General features: G+C 41.9%; 1 protein-coding gene across 9 annotated transcripts in view; it reads left to right on the top strand.

Moving 5' to 3' along the window:
* LOC112455823 (polypyrimidine tract-binding protein 1) overlaps window positions 1-20502 on the top strand; it is a 219305-nt gene that overhangs the window by 57849 nt on the left and 140954 nt on the right. Inside the window, exon 1 of one of the 9 annotated variants that reach the window (XM_025018021.1) lies at window positions 18081-18209. The exons of the other annotated variants lie outside the window; for them this stretch is intronic. Coding sequence (XP_024873789.1) covers window positions 18132-18209 — 78 coding nt within the window. The 5' untranslated portion in view covers window positions 18081-18131. Of the gene's footprint in view, window positions 1-18080; window positions 18210-20502 lie in introns of those variants that run through there. 9 annotated transcript variants of the gene reach the window in all.

Raw genomic sequence — 20502 nt, 5'->3', positions numbered from 1 at the left:
TTTTCGTAGCCAGTATCTTTATTTATAGGTTCTGATAAGAATATATATACATAAGTATGCTATTTATCTCCATCATTAATTAAAAAAAAAATTTGCCTTCGCATGTGAATGTCTCACGACCTTTTTGGGGCACCATATGCCGCAATTTAAACTTTTGTATAAAGGCGAGAAGAAAATGCATAAAATCGCTTTGGGGTGATCTTTGATCTTTTACGATGATATTTGAAAATCTCCGATTGTCACTCAAATAAACAATTTATTTGCTACGTTATAATTTCTAATGCGCGTGTATACATGCAATCTACGTTTTGCTGGCGGCCTTTGACTTTTTAAACGATGTAAATCTTTAATCGCAGGTTTAATTTTGTTGTGACAGGAAAACGAGATGTTACGATAAAGTACCGTGACGTGTAATATATACCAATGATTCACGTAGGCGTCTGAATTGCTATGGTAATACGCCGCCTCTAAAGAATACGCGCGATCATATGTCCGAGAACGAAATTAACGCGGATTAATACACACCGGAGAAACTTGGCGTTTTCTTTGGGAGGGAAATATTGCGGGGAAAATAGGGGATATATTATTATTGAGGAATAAAAGATAATCAGGGGAGATTACCATCGAGGGAACAACGCGCAAAATGGGTATACGCGTCTCCCGCACAATAATCCCGCATCCGGTTATTTCCGCGCCGCATTACGTTAGATTAATTAAATCCCCACGATTAATTGGTGTTCATCCATACATTTGGATGCGTATAATAAAATTTACCGGCGCGATAAATCTTCCCGCTGTTGTTCGCGTAATTGCACGTTTGCTCCTATCGCGGAATAAAGTTTCGTCGAAATCGCCGCCGTTGGAATTTATCGTATTTAAGGAAACTCGGCCGGAATAGCGATCGTTTCGCGAGACGGACACGCGCGAATAATCTATCAGGATCTTTTTTTCCATCTTCGCGCGCGGCGGTTATCTCCTTCAGGAACGTGCATACGCGAAAACCGGGATTCGCTCGATGATTCTGACGTAGTAGACCGCAATAGGGCGAAGGGGGTAGGACGACGAGAGATACGGGGAACGGACAATATTAATGTTCCTCATTAGCCGTGTTTCATATTCATGGCATGAAAATTCGTCGTTAATTATGTAACAGACCGCTCGTTCGCGAAATCGGACAAAACGGTCGACCAGCCGATTATCATAAACGGTAATCGGCTATATCCGGCCGCAGGATGAATCGGATATATCAGGAATTCCGCCATTTTTATCGAAAAGGGATTTCCCGTTAACAAGGGTAATAAACCATTTTCGTTACAACCCATCAATAGGATATCGAGTTAATGTATAGGACAATTTCCTCATTACGCAACGTTAATTATTCTAACAATTGGGAGATAACTTGAATTCTCCTTAGTCTTCTCTCGTCGCGCTGAGCTGGAGAATGTTTCAGAAATCCGCGATATAAGTCATCTCTCGAAATTCCATAATTATCTCAGTGAAATGCGTAAAATCTTCCATACCTCCTTCGCGACTGGTGAAAAGAACCGTCGTATTTAATCCGACTCGCAATTAAGCGAGCGCCTGGCGGTCCCAACGATTTTAACGAAACGCGGATTTTCATCGGGCGTGGTGATGCCCTGTCTAGAGAAAGAGAGAGAGAGAGGGGGGAGGGGGGAGGAAAAAAGGAGAAAACAACGGTCGAGGCTACACTTCGCGCCAGATTTGTTGTTTCTTTTCTCCATCATCCCCCGCTTTCCCCACCTTGCCTACCTTGCGTTTTTTTTTTCGTTCTTCATCCATTCACATTAATCACTCCGGCGAGGAAGAGAGAATGCGAGGGCGGTCCTCCTCTCTCGCTCTCGCTTTCTCGTTTTGTTCTCGCGCACGCTGTGTTGCAACTGCTACCTTAATGGGTTTCCCCAGCTTGAAACGAAGCAGTGGATTATGGGGCAAACCTATCAGAACCGCCGCGATAAACTTCGATAAGGTCGAGTTAAATTACCGCGGCGGAGGAGGAGGTGGGTACCTTGCTTTTCTTTCTTTCCATCTCGCGGGCGCGTTTTCCTGTCTTCTCTTTTTTTTCTCGTAATACGCGGTCGTGGCAAAATTTAGCATCTTTAGCATCGTTTTCGTGTCCTGATTTACGGAGAGGATGTCCAAGCTGATATTTTAAATTCTCGCTGCATGACATCCATTTATGTAGAAAAGACGATAACGAAAGGCAACATTTATTCAGTCAGTCGTATATGTATAACGGGAAGAAGGTTGGAAAGAGAAAACGATTTTATATGTGCTATATGTAATATCGCAGGAACTTGGAAAGATCGCGTAGGAACGCGATAGATTATTCCTGTAACATTTACGCGTTACACGCGGCTTGTGGTCGTGCGATTCCGAGAATTTTCTTTCGATAGCTTCGGTACAACGTCGAACAGAATTTAACGCGGCAAAATGGGGAAACGCGTCTCGGTTGAAACGGGATATCGATAGGCAGCTAGCGGGGCAGCGTGTTACCTCGCCACTGACGAACTATTTCGTCAATAGCACCGACGTGTCACTGGGTATTGGCGACGTACGTTTCGCCAGGCTCGCCGAAACGCGTTAAACGCTGATCAAAACAACCGCGCTCAATCGCTGAGGTTAACATTTATATTGCGGCTGTCCTCCGATTAACACCATGAACGGCATGAAACCGTTTTCATTTGCCTGCTTTGTGGAAATTTCGGGCTAATACATTCCACCAGTCGTACGCATAATTTTCCAATTGAGAGTTTTATTTTTAGCCTGCTGAACCTTCACGCGCAGATCCAGATATATTTTTACATTTTCGCGGTTTAGAGTGTTGTTCAGGACAGAAAAGACGAAATTGGGGTGTTTTACGACGTGCGTCTCGTCGAGGATACGAGAAAATCATTACCGCTGCAGTTATCCGTTTCTTCGCAGCCTCATCCCGCTTTTTCTCCACCGCTCTTTCGTTTTCGCGGTCCTTCCAACCCTCCTCGATAACTCGTGATGCAATCGCACCTCGGAGAGGCCAGCGAAAAATTTAAATTGTCCGTCTGACTACCGTCTTAACCCTAGAACGCATGTATCATTTTTTTGACCTTCTAACGCATGACTGGGGGCAATATCGACCCCACGCTTTATTTGATCGTAAAACCGGTCCTACAGAAATAAAGGGCCTTTAAACATACATGAATTTCTTCGTTTTTTAATAACGAAGAGAATGGTATGCGGTAAATTTAATTTTACTCAAGTATAGTTAGTGAAAAGTCCATTTAAAGACTCGACAATAATGTCACTCGCTAGCTCAGGAGCGTTTTTCAAAGTTCGCCTGGGGTCGAAATCGACCCCTCTCATGCGTTCTAGGGTTAAATTGTCACCGCCAGTCTCTCTTTTCGCCTGTCTTTCATCCGCCTCGCTGTCATCCCGAAATTTATTTGCACCGCACCTACGTGCAACCGCGCGCGGCTTGAATATAAAAGAACGAACGGAGGAAAATCATATCACCGCGTAAATGTTGGACACGACGTGACGTGTTATGCTGCGTGAAATCGTCGAAGAAGAAGAGTGTGCGTTCTATCGCGTCCTCGCGATCGCCAGTTCCGTTTTGCGGCATCTTGATAAGTTCAGCCTAGACGTTGGTCATTACAATTACACGTAACTAATGAATTAGAAAATTCCGGACGTGTAAGTTGTTTCGTAAGACTTGAGATAGTGCACAATTGTTTCGCATGTGTTTTCGCAATTTAAGTAAAACTGCACTATTTTGGTGAACGCGACTGATAGAAGTATCGAAACGTGTTGTTTCTAAATGGCAATATATCAGACGGTTAGTTAAAATCGTCATAATTTGCCAATTTTAATGTCTAATGAATCAGTTGTATATTTCGATGTGAATGAAATGTATAACATCCGGCAGGAATCGTTTGGAGGCTCTCATGAGTGCATTTCTGTGTACCGGGTGAAATGTTCAGTAAAACGAAATGTCGTGTCGGATGTCGTTTTCGTGATGCACTGGATATTGCATATCAAACTTGACGTTGTTTCAATGAAGCGGAAACTGCGTTTTCAAGTTGTCGCGGCGAACTCTAAAACATACAGAGACGCGCGCTTACTTTTATCATCTGAATGACAAAAACCAAGTTTCTCCGGTATTAACTCGAGAACGGTAACGTTACAGAAAAATTACGTCGTGTTGGTGCGCGGCTGAGCGAAACGTCACATTGAACAGATTCAATCAAGAAATTTGTAAACTCGGTATTTAATTCGCATCTTTTATTTGTACAATACTCATTTCTATCCGTGCTTTTCGTATAGAATACGTTCGGTAAGCAATTCAAATTATCGTACATATCGGACAACTCAAGGATTTGTTCTCATCGCACCGAATCAACGATAAACTGGACGTGCAAGAAACGATTCAATTAACGGTGGAATTAGCGTGACCGTCGGAAGGGATACGCGAGCGTAGACGGGAAGGAACGTGAAAAAGGAAGAAGCGCGGAGAGAGTTTCGGGACGAGAAACAACGTCGTGCAAGTTTCACGACTCGACGCGCGCACAGATGCCGCATTCGAAAAGCTCGCTAAATAAATCCTGTCGTGTGGCGTTCGTATGTGTAACCGTCGGAGAAATAAAAAGAAAGTGAGGATAGGAAGAAGCTGTTGGAAATGTTTCTGCATTATTTTGTTACGTATACCTTTTAGTTTTGTTTCCGCAATCAACGTTACGTTTTCTTTGTCCCGGTATTGCGAGATAAGAATGCGAATGTAACTTTGATAATCAGCACGACAATCACATAATTATATTTATGACTAATAAACTACCTCAAAAGTATTTGCTAGTCAAGAAAAAATGGAAAAAATTCTAGTTTTTTGCAGTAAACTTAATTTAAAGTAGATTATTGCATGACATGCATTCATTGTTACTTTATACAAAACTAATGTTATTTTGGTATCCCTTAAGTACTTTCTAACTTCATGTAATTATTTTGTGTACGGAAAATTTCAAATAATAAATATATATTCTGAGATTATCACGTTGGTGTATAATATTTAGAAACCAAAAATCAATCACAAAATTAATCAAAAGGGTACCAAAACTGTGTAAGGCTGTCATAAAAAAACATGACGGCCACATGCATTGATGAGGCGAAAATTTAAAACAATTTTATTTTCTTGTCAATAATCATTGTTTAAATAACATGTAACTACCTATAAAGACAAGTAGCAAATTATTGGCTTTTTCATTAAAATTTTATTAAACTCATCTCTAATCAAATTTCTTTAAAGCGGCAAATACTTTTGAGCAATAGTATACATTAATTGTATAACGTACCTAAGAACATACATAACTATTATTTTCAAGATCAAGTGGTTTAAGAGAAACGAGAAAAGCAAGAATTTCAATAACGAGAGCAACAACGCAGCAATAATTGATTAGGTAGGTTTTCAATCGGCTTCGATTCGATGTAGAAATTCGCCACATTTGCGAGGGACGTCATTCTGCTAGTGCCAAATTGCATCGTCAATAATTAATGATCAGCCAGAGAGGATCGATACTACTTCCCGATGAAACGCTAGAAACAAGTCGCTTATCGGCGTCGCCGTCGAAATGACCGTTTTCATAACGCATGATGCCGGCGAAATAAGAAGATGTTTCAGATACCGAGGGATCGAGAATAAGCTGGATTCTTCCTCCTTGCACGCCGCTGGACCGCTTGGTCTCGGTCTCGGTCTCTGAGAACCCGCGTTGTAGAATGACCGATCACAAAGCGAATTCAAATGACTCACAGTACTTACACAAAGTGTTATCAACTCTCGGTTAACTTTATTAATTGATACATTTATTAGCGGCTTTATTCAAGCATATTTTGACTCCAGTGAATCGAATTAATTAATCAATTACCGTGAAAATTATCGGCCGATTCATCGGTCCGTAATGTTCGTTCGCGTTCTTTGATCGAGATATACGTTTTCGAGCGCCATTTTTGTGCGCCGCAAAATTGCTACTCCTGTATAGTTTTCGCATTAATAATTTCGATAGAATGGAGCTACAAATTATTACGTCAAGAGGGTTGAATCGTTACCACATTGAGAGTACCTACGGAGAATATTAATCGTATACATTTAATACAGAAATATTTTAAAACTGATGTTTGAAAAGATATTTCGCGTATGTTATACACGCGTGTCATATTGGCAGAACTAAAATATAGATAAACGCTAATATTATAGATAGGTATGTATTTGACATCAGTGAAATTGAAAATGATAGAGTAGAAACAGCAGTCGACTGTTATATATACACAGAGTGTTCTATTTTAATTTACCTTAAAAACTATTATATTTTTTATTTGAGAAAAAAATGCTTCGGACAAAAATTGTTTGGCTTGAAGGGAGACACACTATTCCGATAAGTGCCATGTCGTAAATGTCGTCGTTTTCAAGAAATTTCAAAGGCGACTAATTTCTTAAATGAAATTTGATTTTTTTTCCTTCAGATAAAAGTTGGAGATCTCGTCGAGACGTTTCCAAAACACTATAATAAAGCTCTCTTTCCTTAAGAATTTCTTGAGATATTTTAAATTTTGTCATGATATTTTTAATATAAAATATGAAATATCTCGTAAAGTATTCACTTTTCGATTACTTCACCTGGATATTTTTATACGTAGAATAATGAAAGGAATCGATATAACAGTACGTTTGCACTTAAACATACATACAAGTTCATCTAAACTCACCTGCTCGATACGCTGTTATCTGAAAACTTATTAGCCTTCACCGCCGATATGGCCGGATAAAACGATAGTTTTCTTCCGTGAGTCGGCTTATTTAAAAGGTCAGCGCTGTTTTCGATGCAGTTGATTCACGTGGCACACGAGCGAGACAGAATCTCCAGACTCGTCCTGCAATTGGATCGATCCGCGATAGACATCCTGATTAAATTCAGGTCAAACGAACTATCGGATTAAACTCCGTGGTATCGCCGCCACGCCGCCGCGCGTCTCGGCTCACGCGGGGCGAATCCAGAGCATCTCTCCTCCCGGAGAAAGGATCGCGCACCCTTTTTAATCTACCGCGCGCGCGCTTGAAGAAATTGCGTTAACTCCGGGGCTCCGCGTGATTCTTCTCCCCCAGGTATTTACTCAGATGGAATAACACGTTAGTTTGCTCTGAAAATAACGCCGCTATTTTGCCGCAGTTTGCTAAACTTGCCAATATTTGACGTACTTTCGATATTTTCAAGATATTTATTGGATTATATACGCTCTCTTCATGCATTTCGATCGCGCGCAGCGTTATGTATCATTAATTCCCAAGCGCTTTTATTTATGGATACTTTCTTTATGGTAGCTACTTCGGCTGTAACTTATATGATTATTAACTTATATATTTATTAAGAATAATATTTTCAATACTTCAAGTCGACGAAAATGTATATATACATGGATTTTCTCTTTTTTTCTGTTCTTTTATACACATTCGTTAAATGGCAACTGTTTCAAAGATGCCGCGAACCGTATAAGACGTAAAATGAAACTCGGATAATAATGACAATCATAACGCACGGGAGATATCTAAACTCTTACAACGAAAATAAAAGATGTGTTACACTAACCTGGTAGTAACGAGACCATATTGATCTTGGAAACTGGGTTAACTGCGGCACGAATAAAGATGATGCGGCTCCGTTCGACGATTTCTTGCCACGATATTTCCGTCGCGATATTACTGTCGCGTCCTAATTAAGCCGACGTATACGTACGCTCATCGCCGTGGTTTTACTATACCATCTGAAATTCCTCGCGTATTGCGGTTCGATCTTGTCTCAACGTTCTCGGAATATCAATGTTTCGTGGGGATCTTACATGATTACGCGAGACGTGACACGGTCGATACAAGAATGATACGGAGAAAGCGGGAGAGATTAGAAAAAATGACATGATTTTCGAATTCTGTTCTCGCAGCGACCCCCTCATAACATCGGATCCGTGTTCGGGATGCGCGGCGAGAACACGTCGACGTCATGCCCGGCGATGACGTTTTGTCACCACGGAGGATTACATGCAAGGGACAGGCAAAAACGATACATGTTTGATGCGGTTAAAAGCAGATCTCTCACGAGATCGACTTTCGTTTCCGCGAGAATGACCCGCGACCTTCCGTATCCCCGTGGCCGAGCGCGGTCGGTTGCAATCGCGTGCAGTATTAATTCGAGTGCTCTCAGACGGGGTGAAAATTCGATACCGCCAGCCCGGCCCTAAGCAACCCCCGCTCGCCGTTGGTCCTCCGGTCGGTACTTCGTGTGGTTTCGTGTCGTATATACGTGGTGTCGTTGAACGAACATCTTCTTTTCGTTTCTTTTCCTTTCCGAAGCAGGAGATCAGAAGATAAATAATCGGACACGTCGATAGAATCGAGAGAAGCATTTTCTTTAATTTCGAAACAAACGTCCCCTAGCTCTATTTTATTGGTTCTAAATTGTAATGCGAACGCAACGCGGAGCGGACTGTAGACTGTTTGGCAACGTCGCCACTTTATTCGATCTTTGATTAAAAATAGATGCCGTTGACATAATGTTTGCCTTTCTTCAGTCAATTTGTGCGTAACATAATCGTAAAGCTTGTTGATCGGCGACACCCTGTATACACAGAGTTCTCCGGGTAACGCGACGACGACGACGGGCATTACGCCGTACTCCGAATGTATTGCTAGGAGAGAATATTCAATGGTCTGGTCAGGTAAATATTGGATGAGCCCCCACAACGAGGGGAGTACACCGGCGTTTCACCCTCCGAATATATAATATATATTACATACATACATACATATGTACGTGTATATATATTGGTGTCTCTCTCGTGTCGGATGCGGAACAGTGTCTTGTTCGATATTTTTTCGCGCCTGAAAGTGCGTTTACGATTTTATGTTTGAGAAACGCGAGAGCGCGCTCGCGGACAGTAGAACGTCGGGGAAAATAAGTACGTGTGTAATATCGAACGGCGCGAGTGTGTGCCGTTCGACCCGATAAACCGACGCGGGGTTCGAATCCTGTTTGCCCGAAATGAACTAGAACCAAGTTTTGGGGAGAAACGATCAAATATAATACCAACGGTTTAAAAAAAAAAATCGAATAAAAAAAATGACGGAAGCGCGGAAAATCGTGCGACGGTATGTTTGCCGAACTCGGCTGAAAACACCCGACTGCTCCATTGCTAATATTGCACTCCATTTCACGCGGACTATATAACCTTCCACGTGATTGAGAGATTAAGAGAACATGAAGCTGGCAATTTTCTCGTCGGCTAAACAGGCGCGAAGGTCGGGAAACGAGAAGAGTTCGATCCACCTTGGTGTTTTCTTACTATTTTCCGCTCGACGTTCTTGCGATGCGAAAAAAGTGACGTTGAAATTGAATAATAAGAAAATTGTAAATTAATTACTATTATAAGTTAATTATATAAAATTGCGAGAACAAAGGCGGCACTTTGGCCTTATAATTTTCCGTGTGTGTATGTTGTATGTGAAGCACCAAAATGTTCTTGCGTTGTATTAAATATGCAAAGATCGCGAGTTGATTGCCTTGATTTACGTACTTCGATCCTAAAATTCAAATTTTAGGGTTAAATTTTGATCTGACATATGTTAGACTTAGAATGGAACAATAATCATCTCTAAGCAAATATAAAATTGTCTCAATACACCGCTTTTGCAATTTATACGTTACATCGTTATCGCCGATTCGAGTAGCGTTCTCGTATCCGGCGAAACAACGGGTCTTTCGTGCCGGCATGAATTATGTAGAGCTTTCATCAATTTCCCGAATATGCAAACGGGCCCCCAACATGTTGGATCTTTTTCCTGGATGTCAACGCAATTTCACGGGGGGAAAGGAAGGGGCACGAGGGAGAGCGGCGGGTAGCGCGACCCCTGTTTTCCCGATATTTCGCGCAACGTCGAAAAGCGATTGAGGATCAGAATGCTTTTTCACGTTCGCGCGTTTAAATTAATCATGGACGGGAGGATCCCTCTCTCTTTTTTTCTTTTCCACCCTGAGGCGATTCCGACGAGAGAAACGGGTGCGCGCGAGAGGGTGAAAGGGGCCGAAGGGAGGAACACGCGCAGGTCAGGGGATCGCGGATATATACAACGCGAGAGTGGATGGTTGGCGAGCGGTGGGTGTATTCGGGATGGATGGGGAGAGGGTCGTCTGCATAAATATGGAAATTTCGTAAATCAAGTTAGTTGGCGAAGTGTCGTCGAGTTTTTCAGGGACAGAGAGGGCAACGTTATTTCTCAATTTTCTACTGCATCACTTTTTTTTTGCCGCGTTCTCGTTGCTGCACGAAGGTGCAACCCCGGCGATTTGGCGGGCAATTAGCCAAGCCAGTTTAAACGTTAGTCGGCGATTGTGCGCCTTTCCTTTTCACGCGAGCTAATTAATTTATAAAGAATGTTTGCGCCGCGCGTCTGCTTCGTGTTATTGTTTTCCTCGCGGTGATCAAGGGAAATATCGTTAACGTAACGCGGAGAATAGACGGGGATCTAGTTTAAACAACAAAACTCGAGTTAATGATTGTTTTTGTTTAAACATTAAATAATACTGCAGTTATAATGGCAGAATAATACTTAATATAATCAATTCTATCTTACGAAATTTATTTTAAATCTGTTATAATCAATGTGTGTTGAAAATAATTAAAATACTTAAATAGAGAATCGTATGATGAAATATATTTCATCGTAGCTGAATACGCCGCGGATTGCGTTTTTCTTCCACCATCGTGAGCGATCTCGCCGTTTCGCGTCGGCCATATCGAGACGCAGCGTTACGTACGCTACGGGATATGCGGCCCCAGTTAATTTCGAAAGTGGATGGGTATTGGGTTAATCCGCGACCGGGCGGAGCTCGCAACAGCGTCGTTTTAACCACCGGGACTACATTTGCCGATTTAAGCCGCTGCTTAAATATTAGTTCAAGCGCGGCGGCGGCGGTGGCTGCGGCTTTCGACGCCCCGCGGATAATCGCGGTGCCTTCAGTGCCGCTTTCCAAATGACCATCGGCGAGTATGGATATGCTCTCGAAACAGCGGCGCATTCAACGGTGGATTAAAAGCTTCGGGAATAATCGGGAATAATCGAAAGGATGCAAGCGTGGCTAAGCGCGAAAGAGAAACAGAATTAAAGAAGAAAGCAGATGTGTAACTGTATAAAATGCTATTTGTCTCGAAATAATTGAGACTGAACAGAATGCCTTTCTTGCGTTCCAGATAACTTTTTTCCTGAATTTTTTCGTACTTTTAACGTCTCATAGTTGCCCACGTCATCCCGAAGAAGTCCTTAAATCGTCGCGTGTAATCGTGGAAAACCATTCGGCTGGCGTACCCAAATAAACTTGGTTTATCCGCTACTTGGTATCGCACACGTGAACGGATCTTACCGCAGAAGCAAAAATAATTGCGGACGGACGGTGGGAACACAAGTCGTTTCACCTCAACAATCGTAATTGAATTCCGTTTTAATTCCACGATCGATTAAATAATAAAGAGCGCTGTTCTTTGCGAACACTGAAAAGCCCGTAATCCAATCTTGCCAGAAATTCGAGATCATAGGGCACTGTAACCCGGGAACTACCGTGGTGCCTTTTCCTCTCCTGTTCTCTTTCTTTTTCTCTCTTTTTTTTCTCTCTTTCTCTCTCTCTCTCTCTCTCTCTCGTCACAGGTTATCGGTGAAGCGAGTTGGATGGATAGATAGAGAAGGAATGCAAGGGGAAGGCAGCACAATACAGCAATGACAACGAGAGATAACGGGAAAAGGAATCGAATTAAAATCCAATTGTCTTCGGTTGTAGCTCCGTAGTTCACGCAATGGCATTTATTCGATTTGGGAGCGAAAAGGGCGGCGAGTCCGAAGGGAGTGAAAGAGAGAGAGGGAGAGAGACCCTCGGTAGGTCCGGACACCATTGAAAACGACACTCGTGGGGATTTTTCGTCGCGCAAGCTGCCGCCCGTTCTTTGCGGTATTTCATCTCCCGTATTTACGTATTTCATCTCCCGCGGGCACGTGTGCGTTCGTTCGCGCACGCTTTTCTCGCGACACACGGGCGCACGTGGGACATTCGAATTTGATTTACGCCTCGCTCGATGCTCGTATGTCCTCTCGCTCCGCTTCGAATCTCGCCGAGCCCCTAGTGTTTTTTGAAAAATAATACGCGCGGACGAGAGTGATACAAATTTCGAGAATGCCATTGGGAGATCAGTGCGCGAGTATTACAGTTAGTCGGTGATTTATTTATGATTTCCGATCTTGAAAACATTTACAGAAATGAATAGAGGCGAGAAATCTTGGTTAAACGATAATTTTATTGGAAGGAGATTCGTATCTGTTACATAAACAGTCTCGTGTAAAGAAGGGGAAAGAAGAAATAGAAAATGGAAAAAGCTGTAATTGCATCGTTATCTTACACTCTATTTCACTGAATCCCGCAGAATTCACTTGCAAAGATTCTCGCACCGTTTCGCCGCGCTCAATGCGCAATTTATTCATATTGTTAACTCGTACTTTTGGAATACGCTACTTCTCCGGAGATATTTTTGTCGACGTGTCGTTACATTACAATTTTTGTTCGCGTAAACTTTCCAGGTATCTTTTGAACTGTCGAACTGGAATATTCTCGAAGGGACTCAAAGGCGTGCTAACTTCCCGAGTGACTAGTCCAGTTATCCTTGAGAATAAAAATTCTTTGTTATGTAGGAAGTTTAGTTCAGAGTTTATTTATTTACTTTCAAAAAATGATTGAATCAAAGCGATAAATATATATATATATATATATATATATATAAAACCATCAAAGACAATTGATTGTAATATCTTGTTAAACGTCCTCGAAAAGAAGGAAGAAAGATTATTTACCTATACATAAATATAAGAAATTATTAAGAAACGAAAAGCTGCCGAACTGAGTCTTAATTATAATTTTAAGCGATTTGATCCCTCAGATATAAATTTCTTTCGAACCGTGTATAACAATCTGCAAGCTCCTTTTTAAAATCGCGCTCCTTAATTGTCTCGTTGGGGTCGCAATCTGCGGCGGACTTAACTGGAACGTAAATTGTCTGTCCGTCCGACAAGGAGCATGCTTTATTATCGCGAACCCGCTCGCAGGGAGACTGCCTCGCAGTATCGTTTACCGCGACGGATACGAACGAGCGGGGGGAAAAGAAATCGTTTTGGGTTGAACGCGATGAATGATTAAAATCGAATTCCGCGGCTCGGCAGTCGAGGAAACGCTCTGACATAGTTACGAACTCCCGACTGGGAAGAGAAAACTGGCCGGGCCCTTCCGAGTCGTCCAATGGAATTACTTAACTCATCCATCCGTCGCTCGAGGGGAAAGAAGAACGAAAGGGTGGGGTAGTCCGTTGGAAGCCGTAGGGAGCGAGATAGGTGGTCTAACGGGAACTGCCACGGTCGCAGTTACAACGTTTGTTGATCGTTAAGTCTGGAAATCCGATTTGCTCGATCTCAAGGAGGCCCACCGACAAATTTCTCGCTGATGTCAGTTTCCTATGCGTTAGACAAAAATTGCTCTTGATTCTCAATTATTGGTTACTGTCGCTGAATCTATTTAATCATAATTAAATGATATCCGTTTTATATTAAAGATTGAAACTGATGAGATTATGAAAAGCAGCATTATAATAAGCTTACTTTTTAGTTCGCCTTTAAGACAACAAAGTACACTATAAGTATACAATACTGTGACTTTGATAAATATTTAATCGTAATAACGCTTTCTTCAATAATTTTATTGAAACTTAAATTGAAAATTAAATATACGATTTAAATAATTAAAATCCTCAAATATCTCATTTTGTCCGTGTAAATCTACTCGCGATCAATTCGGCCGCTCGAATGACCATTATTGGCACGAAATCTCGAATACGGAGGTGACGGCGAGTTTCTCAAGACGATAAAATTTCGCTGGGACGCCGTGCTGCCGACACGGGGGCTCAAGCTCCCTTCAGTATTCCAGACGATCTATCCAAGATTACTTCGCAAACTTCAGGAAATAACGGGCGTAGCTATACATACGACGGGTTTCCACGGTGTTACGAGACGAAAATAGGTTCGCCACGCGCAAATGTGTACGTTACATCGCGAGCCGATGGATAAGGGATTGTTTTTAATTACGGATCTTCGAGTTTTTTTTCTCCTCGCTCATCTTCCGTTTTTTTCATCGTCGGAACTTTTTTTCCGTGCGACGACACTTTCCCGTCCTCCGTGCGTTCCTCCCTTCTGACGAAGTTGAGAAAGTATTGAAGTTCGAACGACCATCTGTTGATCTCCACAATCGTCAGTCGAGGATAAAACGGTTCGCATTGGATCGCGAGATAAAGTGGAGAACGTGTCCCGGGATTAAATGGAAATGTCTGTTGTCCCTTGAGATAGTATATGGATAATGAATGAACTTCAACTTACTTGAGCGTAGTAGCGAAATAATAACCATTTAACTTTTTTTTCTTCTCGTGTAACAGATCGAATTTAATCAGGAATCTGAAGGAACAGATGAAAAATGATAATAGCAGAATCAATTTGTAATTGAAGCTGAAAATTTCATCGCGCGCTCACGTTATGTTAATTCATAAAACTACTTTCCAGTCCACAAAGAATTATAAAACTTGGAAATTTATGTTAACAAAAAATTCTTCTGAGTAAGAGGAAGGATGAGATTTGTGGCGGATGTATCCTGCGTAGCTTTCATCCGCACAGACTTATTTCTTCGCGTCAAATTGTGCGAAAATAGCAATGCGCGCCAGGTCTAAGGGCCAATAAACGCGCGGCTGAAATCGCGTCGTCGCCGCGAATTTCGGAAAGGAGCTTACCATGACGGATTCTCTCGTCGCGCTCGTCTCCGCGAGATGCGTCGGAGAAAATCCGAAATTCAGATGTAGAGCCCATCGGCGTCGCGCCGATGCGTCGTCGCGTTCTCGGCTCGGCGAAAAAAGCGAAAAAGGAAAACCGAACCGGAGGACGGGAGTATAGTGCTGGTTTCGCGCGTTCGCAGGGGTCGGGTTGCGAGCCGGAGAATGGCAGGCGTGGCCCGAAAACTTTTGATAACACTTGCAAATTGCTTTCGAAAATAGAATAACAATCCAATTTCGCCGCTCGCGGCGGTCGACTGAGGCTGCCGGCTCCCGACGAGGCCGCGAAGGGGTAGGAATTCGGAAGGGGATGAATTCGATGTGTGTGTGTGTGCGCGCGCGCGCATAGTGCATAGTGGTATTGTATTCGGACTGACGGACAGACACGGGTCCTCGAAGACCTCGAAATTGAAACGACGTTAACGTTTTAATTACCGGGAAATTTTTTAACGCCTGGTCGAGTTTAAGCGCGATGTCGAGAGGTCGTTTGAACAAGAGTGTGGACGTAGATAGAATATTTTATCGGAATAAAATTGCGACTGCAATATACGCGGTAAATTGACTTTACTATTAACGTTGAAACAATTTTTTAAAAAAGCAATTTTTTTTAAAAAGCTCGTTTCAGGAAGTTACGTTGTTTGAAGTTTCGCACGGTTCTTATATTTTAACTGAATATATTTTTTTGTAAATTTTGAAAAAAAAGAGAGAATGTGAAATACATGTTACAAAAGTTACGAAATAACAATTTAAATTAACTCCGCGAATTTTTGTTCGTCTCCCGAGTGATTTTTACCAGCTCGTCGATGGGGAGATGGGCGAAAAGAACTTTCTACGAGTTAGGAATGACATTCTCGAACGAGGTGAGTTCCAGACAAGAGGTCTGAAATGGACAAGAAAAGACGAAAATCGGCTTGGTGAAACGTGCTGGCGACGGCAATCTTCGCCGCCTTCCGGACAATCGGGCGACGTCCCTTCCGCTTCCGGAATCCATCCGTCGTTTCTGCCAATATAATTGCCCTTATATATCCCGAGGAGAACGGCTCCAAACGGTCGTTTTACCGTCGATCGACCGAGACGGCCTCGTTTTCATCGCGCTGACGAAAAATGCGCGATTACTGAAACGGCTTTCCTCTTTCGCTTACGTAACGCTCGCTTGTAAATCAGTTTTGCGGAGAGAATTTTGAATTTCGATAAATTCTTTTCTTCAGCAAAAATACGATCTCCGCTTTTCCTTACTGAAAATAGGATAAACATAATCGAATATTCCGATCTCGCCATATTTTGTAATTTCAATAAACTCGTGTCGATTTACTACTCTTATTGTTAGTAAAAATGGGACCTTTACATTTATTTCTTAATGATTTTAAAGCGTTTTGAATCTTAAAGACTCGGGAAATCGCGTTTATACTGCTTACAAATTTCAAGAACGAACTTCTCTCTCTCTCTCTCTTTCTCTCTCTCTCTCGTTCGTCCATTCTTATATACTTAGCTCAAAGACGAAACTGTAAACTAGTCTTTACGATCAAGCTGACGGCAAAAGCGTTATTTTACAAGTTTCTCCGCTATACACCGTGACACGTACGGCTAATTGGACCTCTTTCAGTGACTTCATCGCTCATTTCGTGGTGTTCCGCCTTTCATCATTCCTGCTCTGGAAACGAGGTCAACATCCCCTCAATATGTTTCCTTTAAAGATTTCCTTCAAAGGAGACGATTTTTAATTTATTTAAGACATTATTTTTCATTATTACGAAAATGAGATTCAAGACATCTTCTTACGAATTCAAATATAAACATACGCGGAAAGTTTTGGCAATGAAATGAAATGACGATCGATTTAATGAAGAATTACAAGAAGGAAAATAGAACGTTATTATGAGATCGATCGAGCGTTTTCACCGTTCTTGGAACAATTAGTTAGAACTCTTTGTTAATCGATGAGTAATTATTCCCTCGTTTTATCCTTTAGTTATGTCATTTGAATCGTGCTCTCTTCCGAGATTAGCTTATCCTTATCTTCTGTAGACATTCTGCCAATGATTTCTAATCAACAATCCTTTAACTGAACAGATTGAAAGGCTGAATAGATAAGAAAGAGCTGCTACGACGGAAAAGAAATAAAAGTCTCTCAAAATTCACATCACTTTTTCTAAATGCAGTATGCTTGAAATAATTAATATTTTACAAATTAACAAAATAATTTTTCTATTATTATATTAAGCGATTAATATATTTTGAAGGAAAACTGTATTGTGATTTAAGAGATTAAAAAATTATCGATAAATCTGCACGCGCGTCTCTTAATCCCTGGAAGATACTCAATCAAATTAAATTAAATCGCGCTTAACGTAGAAAATTATTATTTTAGTTAAACGCAGATCTGATAAGATTTATATATCGCTGTTCGAAGGCGTTGAAATCGGCTTGTCGGTGAAGATTCGCATTTTCAACGTTGAAAGTGAAATATCGGGGCCGATAGCTACGCGCTTTTGTAGCAAGATCGAGATATCCCGCGCATGAATGGCGAAGCATATCTCAAAGGATCGACGAGAGGAGAGCGATATGCTTGAAATTTCATCTGCGCCACGTTCGACCTTAATCGCATCCTGGCCGACTAAATTTCCCATTCGGCTTTCCCCGCGGAGCCGTTTTTCGTGGACTTCTCCGTAACGGAATTATAAAGGTGATCGCGAGCTCTCTTGCGGAAAAATCCGAATTGTATCGTTCGTGGCTCCGCAACGGCATAATAGAACCATAACGGCTACTGTGTACATCCGGTGCGATATTCTATATCTTTCACCGTCTATTAAACCGACACAGCCAATCGAATGAGACATATAAGGAAACGTATTGCCGTTTTGCTGTTAATTAATTATCACTTTATTTTCAAGAAAAATATAATCTTCTGAAATCTCGTTAAGATTTAAGTATCGTGAAACGTTTCAGGTAAAAGCTTGACTTACAGTTGTCTGCTTGTCAATTCAACCGATATTCCCCGTTTTATAAATAAGAATGTTAAAGCGTCCATGAACATTGGAATTACACCTGTCATCATAATACAGCCTCGAACGAGGACATGTAAACAGTACATTTCTATCAGTATCGAACTAAGTTCCGTCAGTGTCGGACGCGTTTCCTCGGCGCTCTGTGTGTTTACAATAATACGTCTCTCTGTGATTTGATCCTAACCGATATACAAGATGTTCAAGAAGATATTCAAGAAAATGATGAAAATGCTGAATTCGAAATATAAGAAGAAGAGAAAATTGAAGATAAAGGTACTGTACGCGAGAGGGGAGGTGTGCTGGCGCGGCTCGAAGAGTAAATTTCCATAGAGCGCGAAAATACGAGAATTTCGGATTTCTGACAAAAATTGATTATTCGTCTTAGACTTTCAATTCGTCCGCGCACGGATCGCCGCCGTGGAATTTTTCTCAAGGGATTCCCGCGGGATTCGGCCCGCGTTTTCACGATTCATCCCGACTCGCGCTAGTTTTCAAGAATTCACGTTACTTCCAGTCCTGATAGCCCAGTTTTGGAGAGAACTTGCTGACTTTTCCAGCTCTTTAAACGCTTTTTTGCCAATCGACCACTCGCGCTCTTGAAACTCGCGTAACGCAATCCCTTTGGAGAAGTGTTCCGAGACTGGCGCTCTTCGTACTTTTCTCTTCGATTCGCACAGCAGCTACAACCCGGCACCGACGAATCTTATTTTTGTGCAACTATACTCTCTCTCTTTCTCTCTCTCATTGTTTCTTATCGCCGCTGTCGTCGTCATCGTCGCAGTCGTTCGCGCAAAGCTTTTTAGCCCGCACGAAGAACTCTTAAGTACCTCTTGAAAAACCGTCGGTAAGTCTACTTTCTTCCGCGATTATGGCTTATTAAGCCCTCGTGCCTTTATTAGGCGAGTTTCTCCCTTTTGTTCCCCAAAGATTTCAAAGATAATCGTCCGTAAAGGCGACTTTTCTTCCGGATCGTCTTCTATCGACGCGGCATCTCTTTACTGTCGCTCTATTTCTCCCAAGACAATCGCCTGGTTAAGCGAAATTGCTATATATCAAAAGTAATTGTCATCAATTTGCTTCTCATAATAAAAATGGTGGCAATAAAGGCTCCAAGTGTAAAATAACTTCAGACCGGACGGAGCGATCTTTATTCATGCTTTTTACAAAAAATTAATATTAATTATGTCCTTATTGTTTTTTTATTCATATATACATATATTACTTTATACATATATTACTCTTTTCATATCGCTTACATTGAGAATACCAAATAATATTCGCGAATCATTTTCTGTTCACACACGATGACATTTCACAGAACGTAAATTACGATATGCAAGATTAAGTTTTCTTTTTTTCAAATTTTTTGCGTGTCCTTTATTCTTATTTCACCCTATGTTCTCACAAAACGTAGCTGAAAAGGCACAAGCGTAGTAATGCTCGAGGTCGCCGGTTATTGCTGTGTTTTCTCCGAGAGCTCCGTACGTATTTTTTAAAAATGCGTTATTCTGAAATTCATGAAGCCGAACGACGTAATCGTGATAAAAACGCGAAATGTGGAAAGCCCTTGAGAGAATCTCCTCATCTCGCGTATGAGGTCGAAAAGCTTTGTCTCGAGATTATATTTCCAAATCAAGGATTCAAGATTGCAATGCGCGGTGTCTTACAATAGATGCTGGAGGAGAAACGAATATTTGCGAGCCAAGCGTAATTTCGAACATTCACCTTCTCGAGAATTGGAATTTCGATGAAAATTGCGATCGATAAACGGCAGCTTCTTTCCACGCGTTGGTTGATTAATTTTCCTTGCCATGCTACTTTTTTACGGGGAGAGAAATTTGAAAGAGAATTTGAGATGCTCCGCATCTCGGATGAACAGATTTATCATTGAAGCTGCGGTTACATTGCGCTGGATTATTTACCCGAGCTACCGAGTTCTTTTTCATCGCGAAGTTGCGCTCGTCGAAACTTAATTTACTTCGCGGAACGCAGTCGGCGAATTTTCCGCGTGCGTCTCTCCCATCCTTGTGTTTGGTTTTCGCGAAAGTACTCGCACTTGTACACCACGAGTCCCGCATACACATATACGCGAAATTCGTCGTCGCGCTCAGGCTTTGCTCTCCCGCGAAGGATGCTCGCGCGTATTTCGTAGGCAGCGGGCCAAGGCATTATTTTGAAATTCATGAGGTCGAATGGCGTAACCGCGTAAGGACGAAGTTTGAGAGACGAAGGGGAGAGAAAAGACTGGCGGAGAGAGGGATGGGCGAAGTGGCCCGGTTGAAGTAACTTTTGTTGAGTACGGAACGGCGGGGATGGCACCCGGCGATGAAAAAAAAAAGGCCACCGCAAACGCCTCGTTGGCAAACACATTCGCTATTTTGCATGCGTCGGCGGAAAGTACATCGTCGATATTTGAATATCCCGTTCCATCCCCGAAATTAAATATAGGTAATCGGGAGAAGTCATTTTTACGTTCGACAACGAACGGAGGTTACGGCAGGTATTTCCGGTTGGCAGGTATTTTCTAGATTCACTATGGGCTTCATTGTTTTAAAAGTCAATCCAC

This window comes from Temnothorax curvispinosus, unplaced genomic scaffold (assembly GCF_003070985.1).
Source record: "Temnothorax curvispinosus isolate PA1 unplaced genomic scaffold, ASM307098v1 QBEX01006396.1, whole genome shotgun sequence".
Classification (NCBI taxonomy): domain Eukaryota; kingdom Metazoa; phylum Arthropoda; class Insecta; order Hymenoptera; family Formicidae; genus Temnothorax; species Temnothorax curvispinosus.
This window is presented reverse-complemented; position numbering and strand designations above follow the sequence as displayed.